This window comes from Cuculus canorus, chromosome 5 (genome assembly GCF_017976375.1).
Source record: "Cuculus canorus isolate bCucCan1 chromosome 5, bCucCan1.pri, whole genome shotgun sequence".
Lineage (NCBI taxonomy): Eukaryota > Metazoa > Chordata > Aves > Cuculiformes > Cuculidae > Cuculus > Cuculus canorus.
In genome coordinates, this window is record NC_071405.1 from 59020826 (window position 1) to 59043237 (window position 22412).

Sequence of the window (22412 nt, forward strand, 5' to 3'; positions counted from 1 at the left end):
TATACAAAGAATCAGCTCATGATGCATCTTCCAGAACTGCTTAAGGTGATAGGACTCTGCCCAATGCATTGCTTATTAAATCTCACTCTGTTTAAGCACAATTGTGTGTTTAATTCACATCAAGGAGTACTATAAAAATTCCCCAACATTTCTCATAGTTTTAAACAGCTTTCCCCCTTCTAAGACAGAGGCATATTGAGCAGCAGTCCCAACGTGCTGCTATAAATAAACACAGCTGATAAAAAAAAAAATCCATATAACATCAAAATGCTAGGTATTATATAAACACGTGTAAATTTTGCCTGTAGATTTAACAGAAAGTACAAAACATGAAATTATTTGTCAGCCGTAATTATAGTCTTGACAAAAGCCCATTTCAGGTTCTCTGTTTGACCAAAGAAGGAAATTACTACATCTACTCACTATAAAATAAAAACCTTTAAATACTCTGCCATGTATTCATTGAATGACAGTATGTAAGATCTTCTGAGAAAACAGATAGTCTCTGACAGCCTTATTGTCTTAAAAATTTTTGTCTTTCTGCAATCCCCTCTTTAGTGTTACTGCAGTTTTTATTACAGTGACATGATTTCCACTTTCAGAACTCTAAAATTAATACTTTCTTAATTGAAAAAAATTAACATAATTTTGCATAATTTCTTAGTAAATTAACAAACAAGCCTTTTGTTTTCTAAATTTAAGCAATCCCACTTTACCTGGCTAGACTGAGATATGCTGCGGAGCTTTTCATTTTCACGTTGATGTATTATTGCTTCTCCTCCTTCCTTGGTCCTTTCTAGGCTCCATCCCATGGCCAACATGGTCTTCAGTGATTCCCTGGCAGGCCAACGATAAATTTCCTTTTCCTTTGATAAAAATAAAGTAAAATTTCTTTGTATTTAGCAAGTAGTAAACACTCAATAAAAATATTCTGTCCTTTATAAATTGTCATATGGCACAAAAAGTAAACAAAGTTTGTGTATCATATCTGAAGAAACTATACAGTTCTTTTTACATGAGGAAGAAGATTTAAAATAATTACAAATTTTTTTAATCATTCTTAGTAGCATTTATTGCTGGGCTGTGTGTATTACAAACTAACAGTGCTCAAGTGGTATCTGGAAAAAATATTGTAGTTTTTATTTGGAAACATATTGATTCCTCCAGCCCAAAATAACAAAATATTTATGGCACGACAAATGCTATGAAATTAGTTAGGCAAGTGTGTACATTTGAATGCATCAGCACACAAGGGCTTTTTTTAGTCTTCTTACATGTATATCCATTACGGATACTAACATTATAAGTCTATACATTTCATATAAATACGGCGATCAATAAAAAATTAAAGAACCGACTGTATTCTGACACTACTTTGAAAGGTAAAGATGTTACCAAAAATCTGAAAAGTTGTGGCAAGGAAAATTCTGAGTATGTCATAATAAGACTTCTCAAACCAACTTCAACAGTATTTCAGTTCTCACCATAAATAAGATATTTTATGGCAGTTTTTATAGAAAGACCTGATTTTTAGGACCAAAATTTCTAATTTGAGGGAATTCAGAAAATTCTCTTTGAGCTGCTTTAGCAACAACTAAACCAACAATTCAGCTCCTGTCCAAATATTTCAAAACAATTTACAAACCCTGAGAAATTAAACCTTTTGAAACGTTCTTGATTTTTTTTTTCTTGATTTTTGATCTCCATTTTCCAAATAGGAAAAGCGTGGTACAGACAGACAAATGTAATTAACTTATTTGAGTCACCCAGTGAATCATTGGGAAAATATGTAATTGAATTCAAATTAATTTCGTTTTTCTGACAACTAGAAGACATGCATGCCTAGTCAAAAAAATTAAAATAAAAAATACATTCAAAATAGTTTAAATGTTTTTCCTCATTTTCAACAGAAGCATCACCTGCACTTTCCTTACTTTTTTCAAATATCTTTCTGGAAGACAAAATTGCCTTCAGATATGTTAAATTACACTTTCATCTAAAGCCCACGAGCTGCTGCCAGTTATTCCTCATCCATGAGGGCCTGAAACCCCTGTGCTATTGATACTTTGAATAGAAATTGTCCCAGTCCAATCCTATAAGACCACCTAACATAAGCAAATTTTACAAGACTTGGTGTAAAATTAACTAAACCGCCATTTTATCCACCCAAGAGTATCGAGGGAGCTGGCAGATGTGCTTGCCAAACCCCTTTCCATCATCTTCCAGCAGTCCTGGCTGACTGGGAAAGTTCCACTGGACTGGAGTCTGGCGGATGTTATATCCATCTACAAGAAGGGTTGGAGGGAGGATCCAGGAAATTACAGGCCTGTCAGTCTGACCTCAGTGCCGGGGAAAGTCATGGAACAGGTGGTCTGGAGTGCTATCATGAAGCACATGCAAGAGAACTGGGTGATCAGGCCCAGTCAACAAGGGTTCATGAAAGGCAGGTCCTGCCAAACTAACCTGATTGCTTTCTATGACAAAGTGACTCAACTACGGGATGAGGGAAAGGCTGTGGATGTAGTCGGCTTAGACTTCAGTAAAGCCTTTGACTCAGTTTCTCACAGCATTCTGCTTAGGAAACTGTCAGCCTCTGGCCTGGACAGGCACACACTCTCCTGGGTGGAAAACCGGCTGGATGTCTGGCCCCAGAGAGTGGTGGTAAATGGAGTTAACTCCAGCTGGAGGCCAGTCACAAGTGGTGTCCCCAGGGCTTAATGCTGGGGACATTCAATGTCCCTGTTCAACGTCTTTATCAATGACCTGGATGAGGGGATCGAATGAACCCTAAGTAAGTTTGCGGATACCACTAAGCTGGGTGGAAGTGTGGATCTGCTGGAGAGTAGGAGGCTCTGCAAAGGGATCTTAAGAGGCTGGACCACTGGGCTGAGACCAATGGCATGAGGTTTAGCAAGGCCAAATGCCGGGTCCTGCACTTGGGGCACAACAACAACACTATGCAGTGCTACAGACTGGGGGAAGAGTGGGGAGAAAGCTGCCTGGAGGAGAAGGACCTGGGGGTGTTGGTTGACAGCCGACTGAACATGAGCCAGCAGTGTGCCCAGGTGGCCAAGAAGGCCAACAGCATCTTGGCTTGTATCAGACACGGTGTGACCAGCAGGTCCAGGGAGGTTATTCTCCCTCTGTACTCGGCACTGGTAAGACCGCATCTCGAGTACTGTGTTCAGTTCTGGGCCCCTCACCACAAGAAGGATGTTGAGGCTCTGGAGCGTGTCCAGAGGAGAGCAATGAAGCTGGTGAGGGGGCTGGAGAACAAGTCTTATAAGAAGTGGCTGAGGCAACTGGGGTTGTTTAGCCTGGAGAAGAGGAGGCTGAGGGGAGATCTTATTACTCTCTACAACTACCTGAAAGGAGGTTATAGAGAGGAGGGAATTGGCTTCTTCTCCTAAGTGACAGGGGACAGGACAAGGGGAATGGCCTCAAGCGCCACCAGGGGAGGTTCAGGTTGGACATCAGAAAAAAATTTTCACAGAAAGGGTCACTGGGCACTGGCAGAGGCTGCCCGGGGAGGTGGTTGAGTTACCTTCCCTGGAGGTGTTTAGAAGACAGGTAGATGAGGTGCTCAGGGACATGGTTTAGTGGTTGATAGGAATGGTTGGACTCGATGATCCTAGAGATCTTTTCCAACCTAGTGATTCTATGATTCTATGATTCTAGCATATGGATGTTGTATTTTTAAACATAGGAATTCTAGTTTGTCTCTCTTCTTGTTCTAACATATATTTTAAATGCATTAAAAAAGGACACAAATCAATCTCTACTTTTTATTAATGCAGCTGAAATTTCCTCTATTACCTTTTCAGTTAAAGTTTTGAAAGGTCTTATTAAAGGGTGAGTCTTCATATTTTCATCCAGTGAAACACCGTATTTCCACCCATTATTAGTCTGAAAAAAAGAAATATACTGAAATAAGATAAGAACACCGCAGATGAGTAACAGTAAATTGGCCAGTTTAGTTTGTCATATCGAACTGCTAATCTGCTCCAATAGCTACTCAGTGCAACACAAATTTCTGCTGAAAGAGCGTGTATCCAGTTGTGTATAGACTGGAACAAAACACAGCCCACGCAGATCAGATGCCATCTATGAGTAGCAGGTCTCAGCCAATCACTTTTGAGTCAAAACTGCAACAACTCCATTAAACTTAATTTTGCTCAAATTTTACTCTAAAAGTTATCTATAAACATCAATATTGATTTGTCAATGTAACACTAAAAAAGCTTTTATTAAATGTTTCACTATGACATTAAAATGATGAAAAAAATCTCTTTGTATATATTGTCTTGCTTTACAGCTATTTTGAAGCTATTTTGAACTTGGAAAATTATAGGGGGAAACAATATATAAAAGCTATCTTAAAAATAAAAAGAAAGAAAAGCTGCAACTATATTTTCTGAAATTAAAAAAAAAAAAAAAAAAGGACGTTAAACTTCCCAGGTACTATCTTAGATCACTGTCAAAAAAATCACTACCAGGCAAAATGATGCCGAGATCTATGTATCTTTACCTACAAAACAAAACAAAAAAAAAAAGGAAAATGAAAATTTTCATTCCCCTCAAATATTTGTACTAATAAGTACTGGTCACTGAAGGAGTGACAAATTTCAGTGCATTTTCTTGAGCGAAAGGTTTCTTCCATACATCCCTAAAAACAATAGGCAGACATTAATGCACTCTGAACAAGGGCCTGTCAGTTAAACTGTTCAGTTTTTCTTTCAATATTCTCCCCGTGTATTATTTACTAGGTCTTTCTGACAGTTGCCAGTCTTAAAATACTTCCTACCTTATCAAAGGCCCACTTATCATGGGAGTGTTCAGCATACTTGCTGACAATATACTCCAACTTTTCAGGAAGTACAAGGCTGTAAACAAAGGAAAGTATGGTCATTCAATCACAAGTCACAGTCTGATTTATGAAAAAAGTCACTTTAATACAGCACTAATCAAAAAAGCTTCACCTCCAGATGAAAGCAAGACATTTGCCTTTTCAATTCCATTTTCTTTAGAAGAACTGCCACAAACCAAAGCACAGCTATAGTGGCATTTACAGGAACTCTTCAAAAACATAACAGTTGCACTTATTAGCAACTGAAATCACAAGAAAAAAGCAGCCTGCTTCACCATATCCTACAGGTATTTTTCTTGGTACTTCTTAATACAAGATAATATTAGTATGGGTGTTTCACATCACATAATGATGGAGCAGTAAGAATTTAATAGAAAGAATCAAGTAGCGATCCTGAGTTCTTCAATATAAAAGTATTAGAAATCTGTATTTTAAGAGCACAAGATCACTAGGAAGACCAGGTCTCTATTAAATCATCACACATGATCTGCTCATTTTGCTGTCTCAGGTTGCTACAGATCAATTCTCAAAACTAAGTGAAGATTTTACAAAAATCAGGAAATATGCCAATTGAATCACCAGGTTTTAATGATCTTTTAACGTTTGTCATAAGCACACTCTAAATAATGATGGAATCGAACGTATTACAGGCCTAGGTAATAGCGTGCATAATAGTATAGAATTTACTATGTACTCTGCAAATAATAATGTGGAAGTATTCTCAGCATTGTATGGATGTTAAATATGCTTTTTTAATCTAGTAAACAGAATATGCTGCAGTTAAGTCTTTGGCAGGAGGAAGTAAAAATCCCTATTCTACTTCTGAAAGGTAGCAATATCATTGAAAAGTCAGTCACCAGTCAAGTCTCCATACAGAGAAGAAAAAAATGTTAATAAGAAATACTATAAAAACATTTAAGGAAAGGAAATCACTATGATTTGTATGACTCACTGTGCTGTGCTGACAGGTTTGGGATCAAAATTTCCTTCCGGATCCAATGAAGTCTGCTTTTCCAAAGTTGACGTAATTCTGGTATCTAAATAATCAGGGGGCAAGGCACCAGCTATAGCACTTAGACAAGGTAAAGCCATTCGAAAGAGCTCTGGATCATACTTCTGCAGGAGAGATAGGAACTGGTTGGAAAATCCAATAGAAAAACATGCAAAATGTTAGTGAAAACCAAGCAGCCATATGTAAAAATATTATAGGATGCAAACAAATAGTAAATCACATTTAAAAATTAAGCATAGAGCAAAATTAGTGCTGCGTGACATCTATTTTTCTTGATATCCACTCGATAAATTTTTAAGATTACTCAACATGAAAGTATGCTGACAGTTGCATGAGTACATACAATACAAGTATGACTCAAGTTTTCTTTAGGCCATTAAGGCCTTCATAGGAAGGTTCAAGAGTTGTTTGCCTAGTTATAGAAGTACGACCATCTATAGAATACTGTCTTAGTTCTTAAATGACTAATTGCTGTCTTAACTGCAGAAACCATGGTCATTTCTTCCTTTTTTCGCCCTATTATATTTCAGTTTAAGTCACACTGGTTAAAGGAAATTGTGGTTTACTGGAGAAAAGTCAGTTCATTGTTTTTCAAAACTGTCCTGATAAGAGGTGAACTAGCACATTTGCTCTTCTAAATAGTCATTTTACCTCTGGAGACAACATAGAAGTACTTGATATATAAAACCATAAGGTGGAATTACATTTGAAGAATCTATGCTTAGTAACTTTCCATGAAACATATTCAAGATCAATTGTTACACACTAGATTATAAAAACAATGTGCTACAGGAAGCAGCAGCAGATCACTGTAGACCAAAGTTCTCATTCCAGCTCTTAACCAAAATTCTTAGTATGCTTTGGAAAAAAAAAATCATCACTTCTTGCTTTCAGATTCCTTACCCTAAAATGGGTGTAGTGATACTGCTTTAAAAGGCTTTAAGATCTACTAATGACCTCAACACTGCAAGAGTTTTATGCTAGTATAATTATTTAATAAAGTTTTAATCAGATAGCACACGTATCTGTCTGTTGTTATAACACAGGCACCAATCAAGCATGTATAAGAAAAAAATTACACTGCAAGAATATTTCTCTTGCTTCATTATTAGATTTAGAAAGACTATATGCTTATATAAATCTGAACAACCACTTTGTGTCAAGAAATTGCTAAAGAAACATTCAAATGTCTATTGAAAATACTTGCTGACAAAATCCTATGTTTATATCAAAGCAAGGAGAATGCCTAAAATTTTGGAGCTTTAATTTCCTCTAGTTTTGTTGCAAACCCAAAACTTTTTGTTGTGTGTATGGCACAAAAAAAAGAAGTGAGATCAGAGGGTAAATTGCCTCCACTAAACATATGGAAGTCATGAAATAGCAAACCTGTACCTCAGTACAAAACAGAACAATGAAGAATACTGTAACTCAGTAGATTTACACAACTCTCTTTTCATTGGACTAGCAACCATTTATAGAAAAATGGAAATGCTATTATAGACACTGATTAATATTGTCAGAAAAATAAAATCTTGATTTAACCATAAAAACCTAAGACGTCCTAATTGGAAGCATTTCATTATGTCAGGCCCTCTTGGCACTCTTTGGACTTGTGACAGCAGTAAGAGAGAGGTAAATGTTATTAAAACGAAACACAAATAAGGCTTTAAAAGCCATTTTAGAATAATGAAGAGACCACATTCACTTCCATACTATAAATCAGAATGCCTAGAGAAGCAATCATTAGTGGTCAACTTGACAGTGTTAGGTTAAGAGTTGGAATTGATGATCTTTTCCAACGTAAAGGATTCTGCAACCTAAATCTGTTGATAAAACTGGAACGGAAACTTAATGGTATTCAATGAAAAAAAAACTGTTATTGTTCCATGGCAAAAACCTGATTTTTGAGCCCAATGAATTAAAAAAAAAAAACACTCTCTTATAAAAAATGTAACTTTTCTTACTCCAAGAAAAAGATGAGTAAGTGAAAAGAATTGCAAGACCACACTTTGGAACAGAGAAATGGAAAAACATTTATTTCTAAGAATGTTGCATTATATTTCTTAAGCTGGGCAATAACCAGAAAGATGACAAAATGCAAATGCATGATTGAAAAGAGACTATGTAAATTTACTGTGCATACACCAACAATTTGAAAAGCATATTCAGGCACTTCTCAAAATTAATTTTATGTAAGTAAAAGCATTTAAAAAAATTAATACAGCTAAGATAGGAGAGGAAACAATTCTGACTTGTTAGTGTAGCAAGCAATCTGCCTCATTAATAGTGTAAGGCTATATGGGTATATCAAGTCAAAGATTTGACATTTCATTAGTTTAGAGAGAATCCTTCAAGTTTCAGCAGTCAACCTTTCATTAGAAAGTTATTTCATTAAAAGCATTCATTGCTATATTTCCCATATTAGGTGAAAAAATTGTTAAAATATGAACTTTCTGCACTTGGCACAGCAAATTATCATTGTAATGCTTTTATAGTCATCCCATACTGTAATGTGAATGACAGTCTTTACCTTATGAGACAAGGAATCAAATATACCCCAGAAAAGCTTCTCAGTTAAATGTAATTCTTCTTCTGCTGCAATTCCATAGCTTCCCATTCCTGAAGGCAGACAATAATATTTCCAGCACTGCTCATAGTGATTTGTCAGAAGCTAGATTTTCAAGAAAATAAAAATTCACATAAAACATTGGTATTTAACAAAATAACATACTGATTAATCAAGTCTGAATTGCCCAAATCTGTTTAAACAGTTACATGAGTAACTTATTTATTTCTGTCTCTTCATCTCTAATGGCTCATAAAAACGAGTAAAAAAGACTGCAAATAAGACCGCAAAAGACACAATTTTAGTCATGCCTGCTCATCTCTGAAAAACGTATGGAAAGAACTGTTGTACAGAGAATCCGTAACATATCAGTTAAAGAGCTATTGTATATGATATAGGCGCACTTTTCAAATAATTTCAAATTTCTACTGATTTCTTAATTAGAACTAAAAATCCATATCCCATGGGAAATTCTAAAATTTCTTTGCAGATCAAACTAGAATCTCAACATCTTTTTTTTTTTTCCCTGAAATTTCATTTAGAAAGGGAAAATAATATTAAAAACAAACCAACAAATCTTTGCCACACTTTAGTTCCAAAATTACTCCAGGCTCCAGAATACATCTATGAATCTGGCAGCTCTCATTTAGAGTATGATAAAATTTAACTTCTGACATCAAGAGAACAGCACACCTAAGATCAGGTCCTTTTATCCCAACAGGAATAGGAGGTAAACTGGACAGAAAGTTTCTTAATTGAAGCTATTTATCAGCTCACCTTTGTAATTCTGTGTTTACAGAACAAGAAGATGGATAAAACCTCAGCTAAAGATTGCTCAAAAATAGAAGGTGGCTTCTGTTCCCTAGATCCTATTCCTATGATGATGATAGAATACTGTGAAGTAAGTTTTACACCGAATGCAAGCACAGAAAGTAAAGCATTTACCTTGAGAGGCATTTTACAGTATTCATTGAGTAAGGGCACATCAAAAACTAGCCTTCTCAACAACTGTTGTAGCATAGAGGGACGTAAGTGGCTGAAATTTAAAAAAAAATAGAAGTACTTAATAAAATACATGCAGTCCAGTGAAAATGAAACAAAAGTTGAAACCAATTTGCATATTGGAAGTCAAATCAGTCATTAAAAGCATTTTGAAAAAAACAATGGTAAGTGCTTAAAGGATCTCATTGCATCTCATCTACATATAGAAGGATATAGCACAGAAAGATGTGCTACTTCTGGATTCTCATAAGTGATCAGGCAATATGTATGATTGTGTTATATGAGAGCAGAGAGAAGATGCTGGATTTTTTTTCAGAATACACAGAGAGGACAATCTAAGCAAAAGAAACATAATTTTATCCTAACAGAAAGGTTTCTGATATGACACTAAAAGGCAACAAACCCTCCTAACTGAAACTGATCTGGGAAATTTATTCTGATTATTCTTATAAGAAACAGATCTCAACTGGAAGACTGAATAAATTACCCAGCATTTCTTTTCTAGCTATTTAATTTCAGGGATATAGGCTCAAAATCAATGTAAAAATACTTCTTTCATATCTCCCCTTCAGTCTTCACTTTTTCAGGCTGCAGATTCATGGTTTACTCAGCTGTTCCAAAGGAGCAAAATTATTTCTTGTGTTGATTCCTCTTTTTAAGCTTTTTTGAATATTTTCAATTTCTACTACATTCTCTTTTTGGCAGGGGCAATTGCTATGCACAGTGCATTACTACTTTCACAGTCCACTGCACGAGCAAGAAGCACTACAGTTTATGAGAAAGAGTTAGATTATGAATGAGTTGGCAAATTTTTATTTCAGTTCCTGATATAGTTCCAGTGCTCAGCTCAGTTTTAGGATTAGTTTTTTAGGACTTGGTGGGGAGGAGAGGCTGTAGCTTTTCTTCATCTTTTTTTTTTTTTTTCCTAGACTATAGTCAAAGTTCTTCAAGTCACCATCAGAAATACAAACACACAGATCCCTTAAATCCTCAATACCCTCTCACTGTCGTACATGGCAGAAGATATTTTTTCAATCCTGGGGATTTGTTTTTACAAATAATCAGAATTTATCCCGTATCTCCATAAAGCTCATGTCAGCATGACAGCTTGTATAATGCAGTACCCACAATGGAAACCCCAAATCTACTTTCTCTTAGAAAAAAACCCCAATTCTATCATATGCTCCAGTCAATTATTTCATGTAAGAATAAAATAATCTTATTTCTACACTATACACAAAGAAAGAGAATATTAAAATACATAAACTGCATAAAAGAAATCAATTTGTACACAGATATCATACATACTGGCAAATAGCAAGCAGGCATTCTTCAATAGTGTCTCTTTGTGCTTTTGTAAGGGAACGTCCCTTGGATAACCTATATATTGTGTGAAGCATGGAGTCAACCAGAGAGGCGTGATGCTCTGTTCCAGAAAAGAGGGGAGCACATCTTTTGAGTAATGGAAACACAGCTGAGCAAATATATCTATTTAGTGCGAGAGCTGCCTCTGTGGTACTTAGAGAAACCTGTATGGAGCAGTAAATTATTGTTAGTATCATATGGAATAAGGGTTACTAAATATGAAGTCTATAAAATATAATAATCAAATTATCCTTAAGTCATAATAATCAACTTAATCCTTAAGTCCCCTTAGCAGCTGGGTACTTTCACAATATTCCCAATATGCACATAAGGACAAAAGCTATTTTTTGGAACTTGAGAAAATCCAGGTCATCCATTTATCTCCTGCCTCTTGTCCCATTGCACTCTGAATAAAAAGGAACAAAAAGGAACACGCAGCTTCTCTCTTCAAAGAGATTAGCAAAACCCACGAAGCATTAAAAAGCACTTTTTATCTCATTTAGTTGGTTCATACCCAGACGTATGAATTTTAAGTGTAACTCTTTGAAGTACACATCAAATAAAAGTAATCATTAGGCCTATTACAGTATAGCCAATGTACTTATTGTACAGTTAATGTAAGCCTATATTAAAAGTTTTTAAACTTCATTACACTGTTGCTTCTTAAGATGATACCAAATGCTTATGATCAGACTTAAGCACTATTAATAGCAACTGAATTATTACTGTTTTTGTTTATAGTGAGTCTATACTACCATTTCTATTTTATAGCTGTTTTGACCTGAAATTCCATTTCTTACATTTAACAGAGCCACTATTTCCAGCTACTGCACATAAACTCCATAGTGGAGTACTTACTGTATCCAAAGAGGCAGAGGCTCTTAAATCTGGTAAAAATCCGACTTCCAGTAGGTGAAGGAGGAAGCTTTGGTCCTTAATACCATAGACACGGTCCAAGAAGAGTACCATGGGTGCTTTATGATCAGGACAGAAATTTGCAGACATGTCTGGCTCATTTACTGTGCCATCTACACAAAGATATAATAACATTTTTAATAGTAGATAACAGATAAAATAAGAAATATCAAGAAATGAAAGACACTATATTTACATTTAATGTGTAAAATAACTTGTTCAATGAAAATTACTTTCTTGTTCAGTTTTCCTGTATGCTGAAAAAGAATACTAAGTTTTTATTATTTCAAAACATCTATTTTGCAATTTATTAATATTTCACTCTTAAATGAAAACATAAGAATGAACAGTATTCTATTTGTTCAATTGTTTTTACAGAGAATGTTTATAAGCAGAATTGAAGATAAATATTGCTGCAAATATTAAAAATCTGTAGTAACCGTGAAGTCAAAGAAGTTAAGAATTTTGACCTTTGTCTCATGTAAACTAGATTAGAAATAACAATAGCATGGAACACAGCTGCATATCAGATAAACCATCTCTGATTGTAATGGGAATACACGATTCTCGTGAAAGGACAACAGAGGTGGGAGGAAGTTACTTTGCCCCTACAAGAAAGTGACAGACTGATATTTTATAGCGCATAGAACATGAAGAAATTGACTAGAAACATGCAGATTATATGCCATAAAAATCATCCTCTGCTGAGTTTATGCTTTGCAGAAAATTTTCTGTTGTATGGTTATCTTGGAAGTCGTTTCTTTTTTTAAATAAATCCATCCGGGATAACCACATTGACCACTTCTAGGAAAGAATGGAGAGTTGCATAACAAGCAAGAACATTATCATTAATACACCTTTGAACTCCGATTTTGAAATTTTTTTGAGTGCCAGGGTGAAGAGGGTGAAAAATCAAGTCTTCACTGACTTCCCTTAGTAGCATCAAGAAGGCTGTTAGTTCCACTGACAAAAAACCTCAATTTCAACCTCAATGACAGGTAGGGATCCGGGTACAGACTGGGAACTATGCAGTTTGATGCAGATCCATGCCATGCTCTGCGTTGAGGTTTTCTGTGTGTACACACAGTACTCAATGCTTGGATCTTCAGAGAGTAGTCTCAAAGGTGAGAATGAATGAATGAGAGTAGTAAGAGAAACAGATAGGTCCTAAAACAATACAGCAGCAGAGCCTCAGCCCCACAGTGGCAGTCCTTAAAGTACCGAGGAGGACATAATTCTTGAGGAAGGAGTGTAATCTACCTGGGAAAGAAGGATGTAATTTCTTAAGAGATGAGTCACTCCCCTTATGTCAGTATGTACCATTACACATACAATTCGCCTTTGGTAGACAGTGTCTCCAAGGATATGGAGAAGCAGGCAGTGGAAGTGGGAAACTGCTGTGTTAGGCACTAAGCTGGATGGCTTCATGATGTGCAAGAGGATTCCATGATAACTTGTCTTTCTTCTGTGAAAGGACCTTGTGTAAGGCAGCCAGAGATCTTAAAGGTCTCAAGGAATTTTTGAGACAGTGGTGCAGAGAATACGGATTTAGTTAGGGTGATTAGAAAAGGAGGAATTCTTTTGGGACAACATGAACAAATACAGATATAGCCTGCAACTTAATAAAAAGGAAATCAGGCTTATTGTATTGAACATTAGAGGTCAAATTGGAACATTATACCTAGAATTTGGGGAAAATACAAAAAGTGTGGAGGAGCACCTTCCTCATATTGGGACAATCCTAAAGCAAGTATGACTGGTTTCACTTCCTATGAAAACTCCAGTGAAGTAATAAAGAGCACAACTCCAAGATACAGGAAAGGCAATTAAAATGCAGTGTGCATGTGTAACATTTTAATCAAGCAAGGACAAAGAGGACTCTATAGTGAGTCATCATCGATGTGGACAAGGAAGTAAACATAGCAGCCTAAAAGTCTGTACACAACACTAAGTTATTCAGTATAGTTATATCACTAACAAAATTGAGTGGGCAAAGTAGAGACAGCTGCACTTCACCACAGACAAGTCTAACCTAATGCATATGCAGGAAAATAAGGTATGTCTACATAATGCTGAGCTTGGAACAGACACTACGAAGAGATCATGAGGCCATCACTTAAGTTCTGTGAAACCATCAGCTCAATGTGTAACAGTGACTAAATAAGTTGACAAGGCACTGGGCACCATCAGAAAGGGATATTCAGGATATGAGAGAGGGTGTCATTTTGCAGCCATATAAGAGAGAAAATGAATACATAAACCAAGTTATTGTGTGTTCACATTATCAGTACAACCTGCTCACATCTTGTGTCCATCCCACAGCTGCTTTCCATATCTCAGGACTGCAGGATAAAGATAGTGAAGGTACTCAGAAGGACAACTAAGATGTTATTTTATGATGAGAGACTAAGAAAAACTGAGACTCCTCAGTTTGGCAAAATGAGGACTGAGAAAGGATGTAACTGAAACTTAGAAAATTATTAATGTAGCTGACAAGGTGAATGAAGAACTGCTATACATCAAACCCCAAAATACTACAATTCAAGGGTGTTAATTAAAATCAGTAGAGTATAAGTTTAAAGAAGGACAAGTGTTTAAAATGCTTTTTTATGTAGCAAATAGTGACGTTCTGGAACTTAGTGCCCAAAGAGTTTCTAGGCACAGATATTATTCCAAAGTGATTAAATACATTTTTGGCCACCACATTCAGAAAACAGTATTAATGACTGAATGATATCGAAGTACAAACGGACAGAGTCCAAGCTTACACATTCTACCTAAAGAGACAGTATTAGTGTGATTCAGTATTCTTTTGTTCTTACATTCTCTGCTTCACAGGAGTAAGTATCAGTTCAACTGGAGCAGTTCTAATTGACACATTTAATCAAAAGCTGACGAACAGTTCTCTGCTCCTACTTAACTCCAATAAAAATGCTCTAATTTACATCTGAAGGCTTATGTGCCATAAAATAATAAAAGTATCAAAGTTACCTTTGTTAACTGTTGACAGCTTTAGTGGTATACTTATAATCCCAACCAAATCTTCAGTTGGCACTAGAGATCGAAGGATTGACCTGATTCGAATAGCTTCCCCTTTTCCACTTTGAATAAGCTGTTAGAAAAAAGTTTATAAATTAAGAAATTTAGCACTCAGGGACATAAGAAAAAGTTCCTCGAACTACTGATATAAATATAAATTTTCAGACACTGGAAAAAAAATGCACATAAATTCAATTTTTCCCAGAACTCTTATGTAGCTGCCAGTTTTGAGCTGATGCTACTTTTGAAACTGTCCTAATTTTGATACAGCATCAATAATTTCACACTAATCGAAATCCCCAATAACACCCACACCATTGCCCAGATAAGGTCTCTAAAACAATCAGAAAAACTAATCAAACTGCAAATTCCTGAAAGAATTCATGTTACTTACAGAATCTATACTGTCAGGTTTTGAGCTTGCCTCTATTACTATGAAGAGATGCAGTAGAAGTTACAAAAGGCATTAACAATAATGAAGTGACTGATTCCTTTTAACTTCTATCAGAAATTTGGTATTCATGACATGTGTCTTTGAAAATCTCTTCCAGTAATTTTCTTAAAACTACTATTTCTGGCAACAGACAGCTACATATAGCTTTACAGCTAACAAGTTAATAACTTTGTTAGAGTAAGTAGGGGAGATACAAGCCAAGCTTTTTGCTTCTTATTGTACTGAGACACATTTTGCACTTTCAACCAGATTTATGCTACTAAAGATTTTGAATACCAGCAAGCAAAATTCAGTTTAACTAACCCAAGCGTTGCATGTGGCATTTACAGGCATTTCAGTCAAACCAGTTATTTTACGTATTTTGCCACATATACATATGGTGTAGACACCATATTTCATCAGTGTGTACAAAAGCTGCTCTGTATCACATTCTTGAGAAAATTATTTTTAGCACTTTCTAGAGAACAGTAAAGGGTCAGTTTCAGAAATTTCATAGGTAGTTTGTTAGCAACTAGTTACACTAACAGTTCATCTTTGTTTTGATTCCATAATCATATAAAAATTCTCAAAATTTTAGATAAAAAAAAAAATATAAAGAATCAAAACCCGTGACTATAAACATCTTGCAGGGAACATTTCTGCCTACATACAGCAAGGAATGCGATAAAGTCTACCTTCTAAAGGGAGGAAACCTTTGAATAGAGAACAATTTACTTAGACATGTACAGTTCTGTTTACAAACCTCCTACCTTTTTTGAGCAAGTGACAAAATGAACTTACATGCATTTCTGGTGCACAGCGTCCAAGTAAATCTATGAGAGCTGAGTAAAATGACATGATTGCATTGCCCATATGCACAATCTCCTCTTCCTCCTCTTCCTCATCATCACTAAAATGTAAACAATACCAGTGAACAGCTTTGCTAATATAAGTTTATAGCTCCTCTCTGAAGCTAGATCCATGATCCAGAGACTATCAATCTGATATACAAATTTCCCCCAGATCTGGATTACAGGGGTTCTATCCCTACTGTAAGCATGTGATTGAACAGTAATAACTGACTTCACATCTGCCTTCTACCTTCATTTCACAACAGCCTTCTCTTTTGCTTCGTCCTTGAGGCTTCTTCTCCTCTGTAACTCTTGATCTACTTTTATGTATCTCATACTTTATGAATTCCATACGACAACTGCTTGCGGGTGCAAATCTCTAATGCTCTGTTTGTACAACACCTTACACAACAAGACCTATTATTCACATATTGCAAGCATGATTAAACCAGCTACTAAATCATCATTTGCCAAACAAGCATTCACATTTACTTACCTTTCTCTTTTATATGCCTGGGATGGAAGGTCACGAGCAGGATTCTCTGAGATTCTGATAGCTTCCTGCATAGCTGCCAGCAAACCATTTCCTCCTTCTCCCCTAAGGTCTGGTCCAAAGCACTCCGGCCTTCGAATAAGAAGCTTGACAACAACACTTGCATTTTCCTCGACACTTTCACCTGAGGATCAAAAAGCAATATACATTCTTTCTCCTGAAAAGTATCCTTAGGTCAAAAGAGAACTGCATTTTCCCTTAAGTTTTAGAAAATATAAAACACGTCCTCATCCTTACTTTTGAAAACAAAAATGTATCAACTTGGCAGCATTGGGTGTGCTTTATCAAAAATATACTGAGGTTTAAAAGTGACAGTGTAGACTTGCCTTGCGAAAGTTTTACCACATTCAATCTAGAAAAGCTCCCTTTAGAAGGTTAACATATAAGTTTTCTGAAAAAAATCTGTATGCTTTTTGTTTCATAGAATTCAGATAATCTAAATTTTATTTTAACATATTTGCTTCAAAAATTTCCAAAAGAAACTGCCCACAGAAACAAGTATAAGAAGTTATCAAAGAATAAGATTTTTTTTATTTTTTCAAAACACCAGCTTTAAGATATGCAGTTAAATTGCTTTACAAACACTGACTCCTCAGAACTATGTAAACATATGACCTATTGGAGTAGGTTGTGATCTAGACGCTTGCTGAATAGAAGTCATTAGGAAAAGGAATCTTTATGTAAGTGGACTATTTTGTACATAGCTAACTACTTTGGACCGCAGTCAGTGGTATGTGGAGGCATGATAGGAGTAATAATTGGGTCAGAAGCTCAGTTTATGGCTAAATGCAACTGTTTAGAAATTCACAGTGACTGCCTTATAAAACTGACAATCTGTAGGAAGAAACAAAATTAATGGGACATTTAGGAAGAAAACAAATTACAGGAAACAAAACAGTTCACAGTCACTGAACTTGTGTTATCAGTAGCTTGGATCATCACTAACTATATTTTACATTCAAGATACAACACTAAACCAGTACAGAAACATAAGTAGCAAGTTTATTTTAACCTGAATGTTGCACCTTTAGCAGCCACCAAAAAGTAGTATTAGAAACTGTAGTTTATCTGAGAGCAGCAGTGGTGCTACCACAAAGTCAGAATCAACAGAAGGCAGTGGTAGGTGAGATAACTGGGACTGACTGGCTGTAGAAAGAGCAGCTGAAGACTTTAAACACATCAGTCACACCAGTACTTTTCTCCACTTAAAATGCCACTATGATCTTGATATAGAACATAAGATAAAAGAAACAGCCTCAAATTGCACCAAGGGAGGTTTAGACAGGATATTAGGAAAAATTTCTTCACTGAAAGAGTGGTCAAGCACTAGAAAAGGCTGCTCAGGGAAGTGGTGGAGTCATCATTCCTGGAGGTATTTAAAAGACCCATAGATGTGGTGCTTAGGGACACGGTTTAGTGGTGAACTTGGCAGTGCTAGGTTTATGTTTGACCCAATGATTTTAAGGGTCTTTATTACCTAAATGATTTTACGATTCTACACCGTAACTACTGACTTTGCACAGATTCTGTTTCTTTCTGCCTGCCTTCCTTCCTTCCTTCCTTCCTTCCTTCCTTCCTTCCTTCCTTCCACTAATTTTCATAATGCAAAGAACAATCAGGATTTTAAATCTTAAATTCAAGGCTTTTAGTTTCATTTGGTTATAACCTTTTAAGTGAAAGCTTTTAAAATAGTTAATTAAATAAAACCTAATCTCAAAAGAAACTCACTACATACCTCTCTATAGATATACAATCGATCATCAAAACACGTGCAGCATTCAGCTACAGTTACCAGATTCTCCAGAATACTTGCATGTTTCATGTATCTTTTCTGGAGGAAAATGAACTCCCCCCTTAAATATTGTAAGGGTCTGTTTGAGTCAATATTGTAGAATCAAACATCAAATACAAATAGAATTGTAAGATGCAATTAGTTCTTATCTAATTTCTAATCTAAATTCTATTTGAGTGTACTTTTTTCATAAATTTCAAAAGGAAACTGCCCACAGAAGTAAATATAAAACAGTTATCAAAGAGAATATTTTTTCTTTCTTTAAAACATCAACTTTAAGGTACACTGTTAAGGTGCTTTACAAACACTAATCCCTCAGAACTATCTAAACACATGACCTATTGGAAATGTGCTTTTTGTAATGCAAAATGGCTTAATTACTAAATCTCCCAGTAGTACGGTGGCCAAGAAAGATCTAAAATCAGTGCTTACTGGTTATGTTTATAACCAGCATATGCGGTATATGTAAATACTGCAGTTCACTCACTGGAAGAATTCCTAGAACTATTTGCTAACCTAACAGGTTATTCTGTTAAATTATTCAAGTTGCAAAAAATGTCAGGAAAAAATGCAACTATGAGGATTAAAAAAATTACAATAAGCCGCATACAACAATCCTGTATTTGTAATAGAACAGTATGCATTAATCTCTCTTCATCTGTTAGCAGAAAAAAATTGTAAGAAAACTTTTTGACAGAATTTGCATGCCAAGAACTCGTACTTACTGTTAACAAAAACCACAAATCTTAAAAATGACAGGTAACGTTCACCCTCTATTGGATTCCACCCAATGTCTGGATATCCTTTAGCCAGCAATACTGGACAACTCTGCAGGCCACAACCCGCCAGGTAGGTAACAACCTACAATACAGAAGAATTTATTCATGTGTTCAGAAATAATAAGCATGAAACAAAATGAACATAGCCATTTTTTTCCATATTAGGTGTTTCACTTAAGAAACTACGAACATAGCTCATAGTTGCATCAGATTGCATAGATTCTAGCTCTTGGTTTTGATAATAATAAAAGTAGTCAAGTACTCTTTATTTCTGAAGTTACCTAATTATAGGATGACAGAATAACACACCAACATGAAAAAAAAATGGAATGTGAAGAATAGAATAAAATATTGTGGAATTCAGTTCTTTTTTTACAGCACATAAGCAACATTTAAAGTACTGCTTAACAACTTTAGAAATCACATCAATAACCATGTATGGCTAATTTGCTACAACAGCAAAATAAGTGTTTCTTCAAAAATTTATTTACTACAATTGCAATTTTAATAGATATACAAAGCATTACATTTTTCAGAAGACTGATAAATATCAGTGGACAGTTTTAAGAATTCAAAACAAATAAGATTAAAATTTAGGTAATATATCAATTCATAACAGAGCTTTTCTAATAAAAAGCAATATCTTTAAGTAAGAGGTGTGAGAAATTATATCAAATATTATTCATTACAGTAACCTGAATTTCTGAAACAGCAGAAACAGGCTGCAACAGATGAAAAATGGGCTGATGTGAAAAATATGCTTACTACATTTTGCAGCAAGGAAGTTACTCATGCATTCAATGGAAAAAGTATGCAATTCCTAACAAGACTCAATAGTATCCATTCAGAAGAAATGAAGGAATACACACTTGCTAGACTCCACAGATGCAGCTCATGTAGAATGTGAGAGAACTGGCAGAATAAATCTCTTCTCCATCGCTTTTCAGATTCTGTAATGTTACCACCAAACCCTGCAATTTTAATCTATTCTGTTTACTACAGTGTGTCATCAGGCCATGGGATATTTTTCTTGTGCAATCCGCTGATCTTCTAAACTGTCAAACATTTGCAGTAAAAAGAGCTCAAATTTGCAATGGCAGAAGTTCAAAAGTTGTTGTCTATATGTAATTCATTTGCTTTGAACATAGATTTTATGGTACAAACTTTAGTCACAAAGAAACACTGTGTCATTCTGAGAGTAGGTTACCTATACCACATTCATGGAACTGACAGTTATACAGTATTTGTTTTACCATGAAAATGTGAGATAGTCACTGGTGGTGTTACAGTCACTAGTGGTGTATCCCAAGAGTCAATACTTGGGCCAATATGGTTTAATATCTTTATTAATGATGGGACAGAGTGCATTATCAACTATTTTGCAGGTGATACAAAACTGATAAGTGTTCTCAATGCTACCTTTATCTAATCAGTATATTCTAGTCCCTTCTTACACCTTTCCCATTCATATTCTTGTCTCTGTCTTCTTCTAGCTATTCCCACCCTACATCTATTTATTTCCATTTCCCAGCATTTCCTCTCCCACAGATATGCTGGTCAGACAGTCTTAACAATTGGTTCTACTCTCATCACAGAATTCTCGCATACTACACAGAGGCTTTCCTTGTGCTAGTCTATCATTTGGTTACTTGACTGTTCTCCTCCATTTACATTAAACCCCACATTTTCTTTTCTGTTCCCCGACGTTGTGCTAGCACATATTACTGCCTTTTCCTGCTTTCCTCCTCTTCTGCCTGTGCTCTTGTTTTCCATTTCTGAATCTGTTTTCCTTCCTGGATACACAAAGAACTTTCATGCCATTTTTTGTACACTTTCACTCACTATTTCTAGTTTATCCTGCTTCTCCTCACATTTCCCTTTACTCCTAACCATTGTCAATGACCCGAGTCCTAGATTCAGCCTCCTCCTGCAACTACTCTTAAATTGCTCTTGCAGCTTCCCTTCAAATACCTGACTTTCCATTCCCTTGGCTCTTAGTTCCACCTCTAACAATTACTGATGTATTTAAGCCAAAAGACCTGCTTCTTTTCTTCTCATTCTCCTTTTAATTCTCAGGTTTGCTCCTCCCCAAACAATGTTTCTTGATATGCCTTTCTCCTGTTTCGTGTCTTTTTTTTCTTGTCATCATTTCTACCGGATAACCATAGAGAAAGGATGCAGAAGGTAGAAAAGCCCCCTCTTTTTCTGTGATACCTACTAAGTGTAAAACAAAATCAGGGACGATATTGCTCAATGACTCTTACCTTGAGACAGCACTTACTTAGAGCACCTATTTCTGAGGTGATCATATAAGAAATCACTATGATCAAACTTGCCCGTTTCCCTTCCAGCACAAATACACTATTTAATAGATAAATAGGTCAGAGCAATCACTTACCTTATCAAGATCTGGCTCTTCCAGTGCTAGTGCAAGCTCATTGTTGTCCATCACAGAGGCCGCTGCAACATCTAGTGGTGTTGAACCTCTCATTGAAGGAAATGCTGCAGAAGAAAGTTAGTAATTAAATTCTGTTTGCAGTAATCACCGTTAGACAGCAGAGGGCAGAAATCACACTGGACTCTAGAACATAGAAAGGTTAATAGTTGGTTGTATGGCTATACTTCAATCAAGAGCGCAGTTACCTGTTTTAAATAACATTAAAATAAATGGGGAAATTTTTTTATAATTTGACATCCATATCCATAAACATACTCAACCACACTGGTTTTAAATGCAGATGAAGAAGTCAGTATTAATAACATAGCAAATCAGAGGAATATTATACTCCTTCTTTAGCAGAGCAACATGTTAACCATGTAATTCTGCACAGCCCTATCAATTCAAGGTTTTAAAATATACCTATATTCAGCTAAAAGAGACACTTTCAAACACCAGCGTTACCTGTTTTCTTTCTTTCAGTCTTATCTCATTTTCTATGAGAAAATGCAGGCACAAACACCATGAACAGCTAAAGCACTGTGAAATCACATGCTGTCTTGCCTTGCTTTACTTTATTAATATAGCCATCTATCTAGCCAAAACAATTTCCTTTGTGTTACAAAATCTATTGCACGCACATTAAAAAAACCCATACGAATCAGTATTCCAAAGGAAAAATATGAAATTCACAGCAGTGGCCTGAACTTTAGACAGAAGGGAAATGAGGCCAGATGAAACAGGCAAGCACCACAAAGGGTTAATTTAATCTCAGATTTCCAATCACAACTATTTTGAGTT

The 22412-nt window shown here is 35.7% G+C and overlaps 1 protein-coding gene across 5 annotated transcripts in view; it reads right to left on the bottom strand.

Annotated features, from left to right (window-relative positions):
• RYR3 (ryanodine receptor 3) overlaps positions 1-22412 on the bottom strand; it is a 220382-nt gene that overhangs the window by 68127 nt on the left and 129843 nt on the right. For 3 of the 5 annotated variants that reach the window (XM_054069057.1, XM_054069056.1, XM_054069055.1), the window contains exons 42-54: positions 21573-21676; positions 19121-19256; positions 16547-16727; positions 16001-16109; positions 14719-14839; positions 11671-11840; positions 10756-10976; positions 9391-9481; positions 8410-8550; positions 5820-6001; positions 4805-4883; positions 3817-3906; positions 717-866 (exon numbers count right to left, since the gene is read on the bottom strand). In XM_054069057.1, the coding sequence (XP_053925032.1) occupies positions 717-866; positions 3817-3906; positions 4805-4883; positions 5820-6001; positions 8410-8550; positions 9391-9481; positions 10756-10976; positions 11671-11840; positions 14719-14839; positions 16001-16109; positions 16547-16727; positions 19121-19256; positions 21573-21676 (1775 nt within the window). The remainder of the gene's footprint in view (positions 1-716; positions 867-3816; positions 3907-4804; positions 4884-5819; positions 6002-8409; positions 8551-9390; positions 9482-10755; positions 10977-11670; positions 11841-14718; positions 14840-16000; positions 16110-16546; positions 16728-19120; positions 19257-21572; positions 21677-22412) is intronic. The other 2 variants (XM_054069060.1, XM_054069058.1) reach the window with 1 other exon arrangement.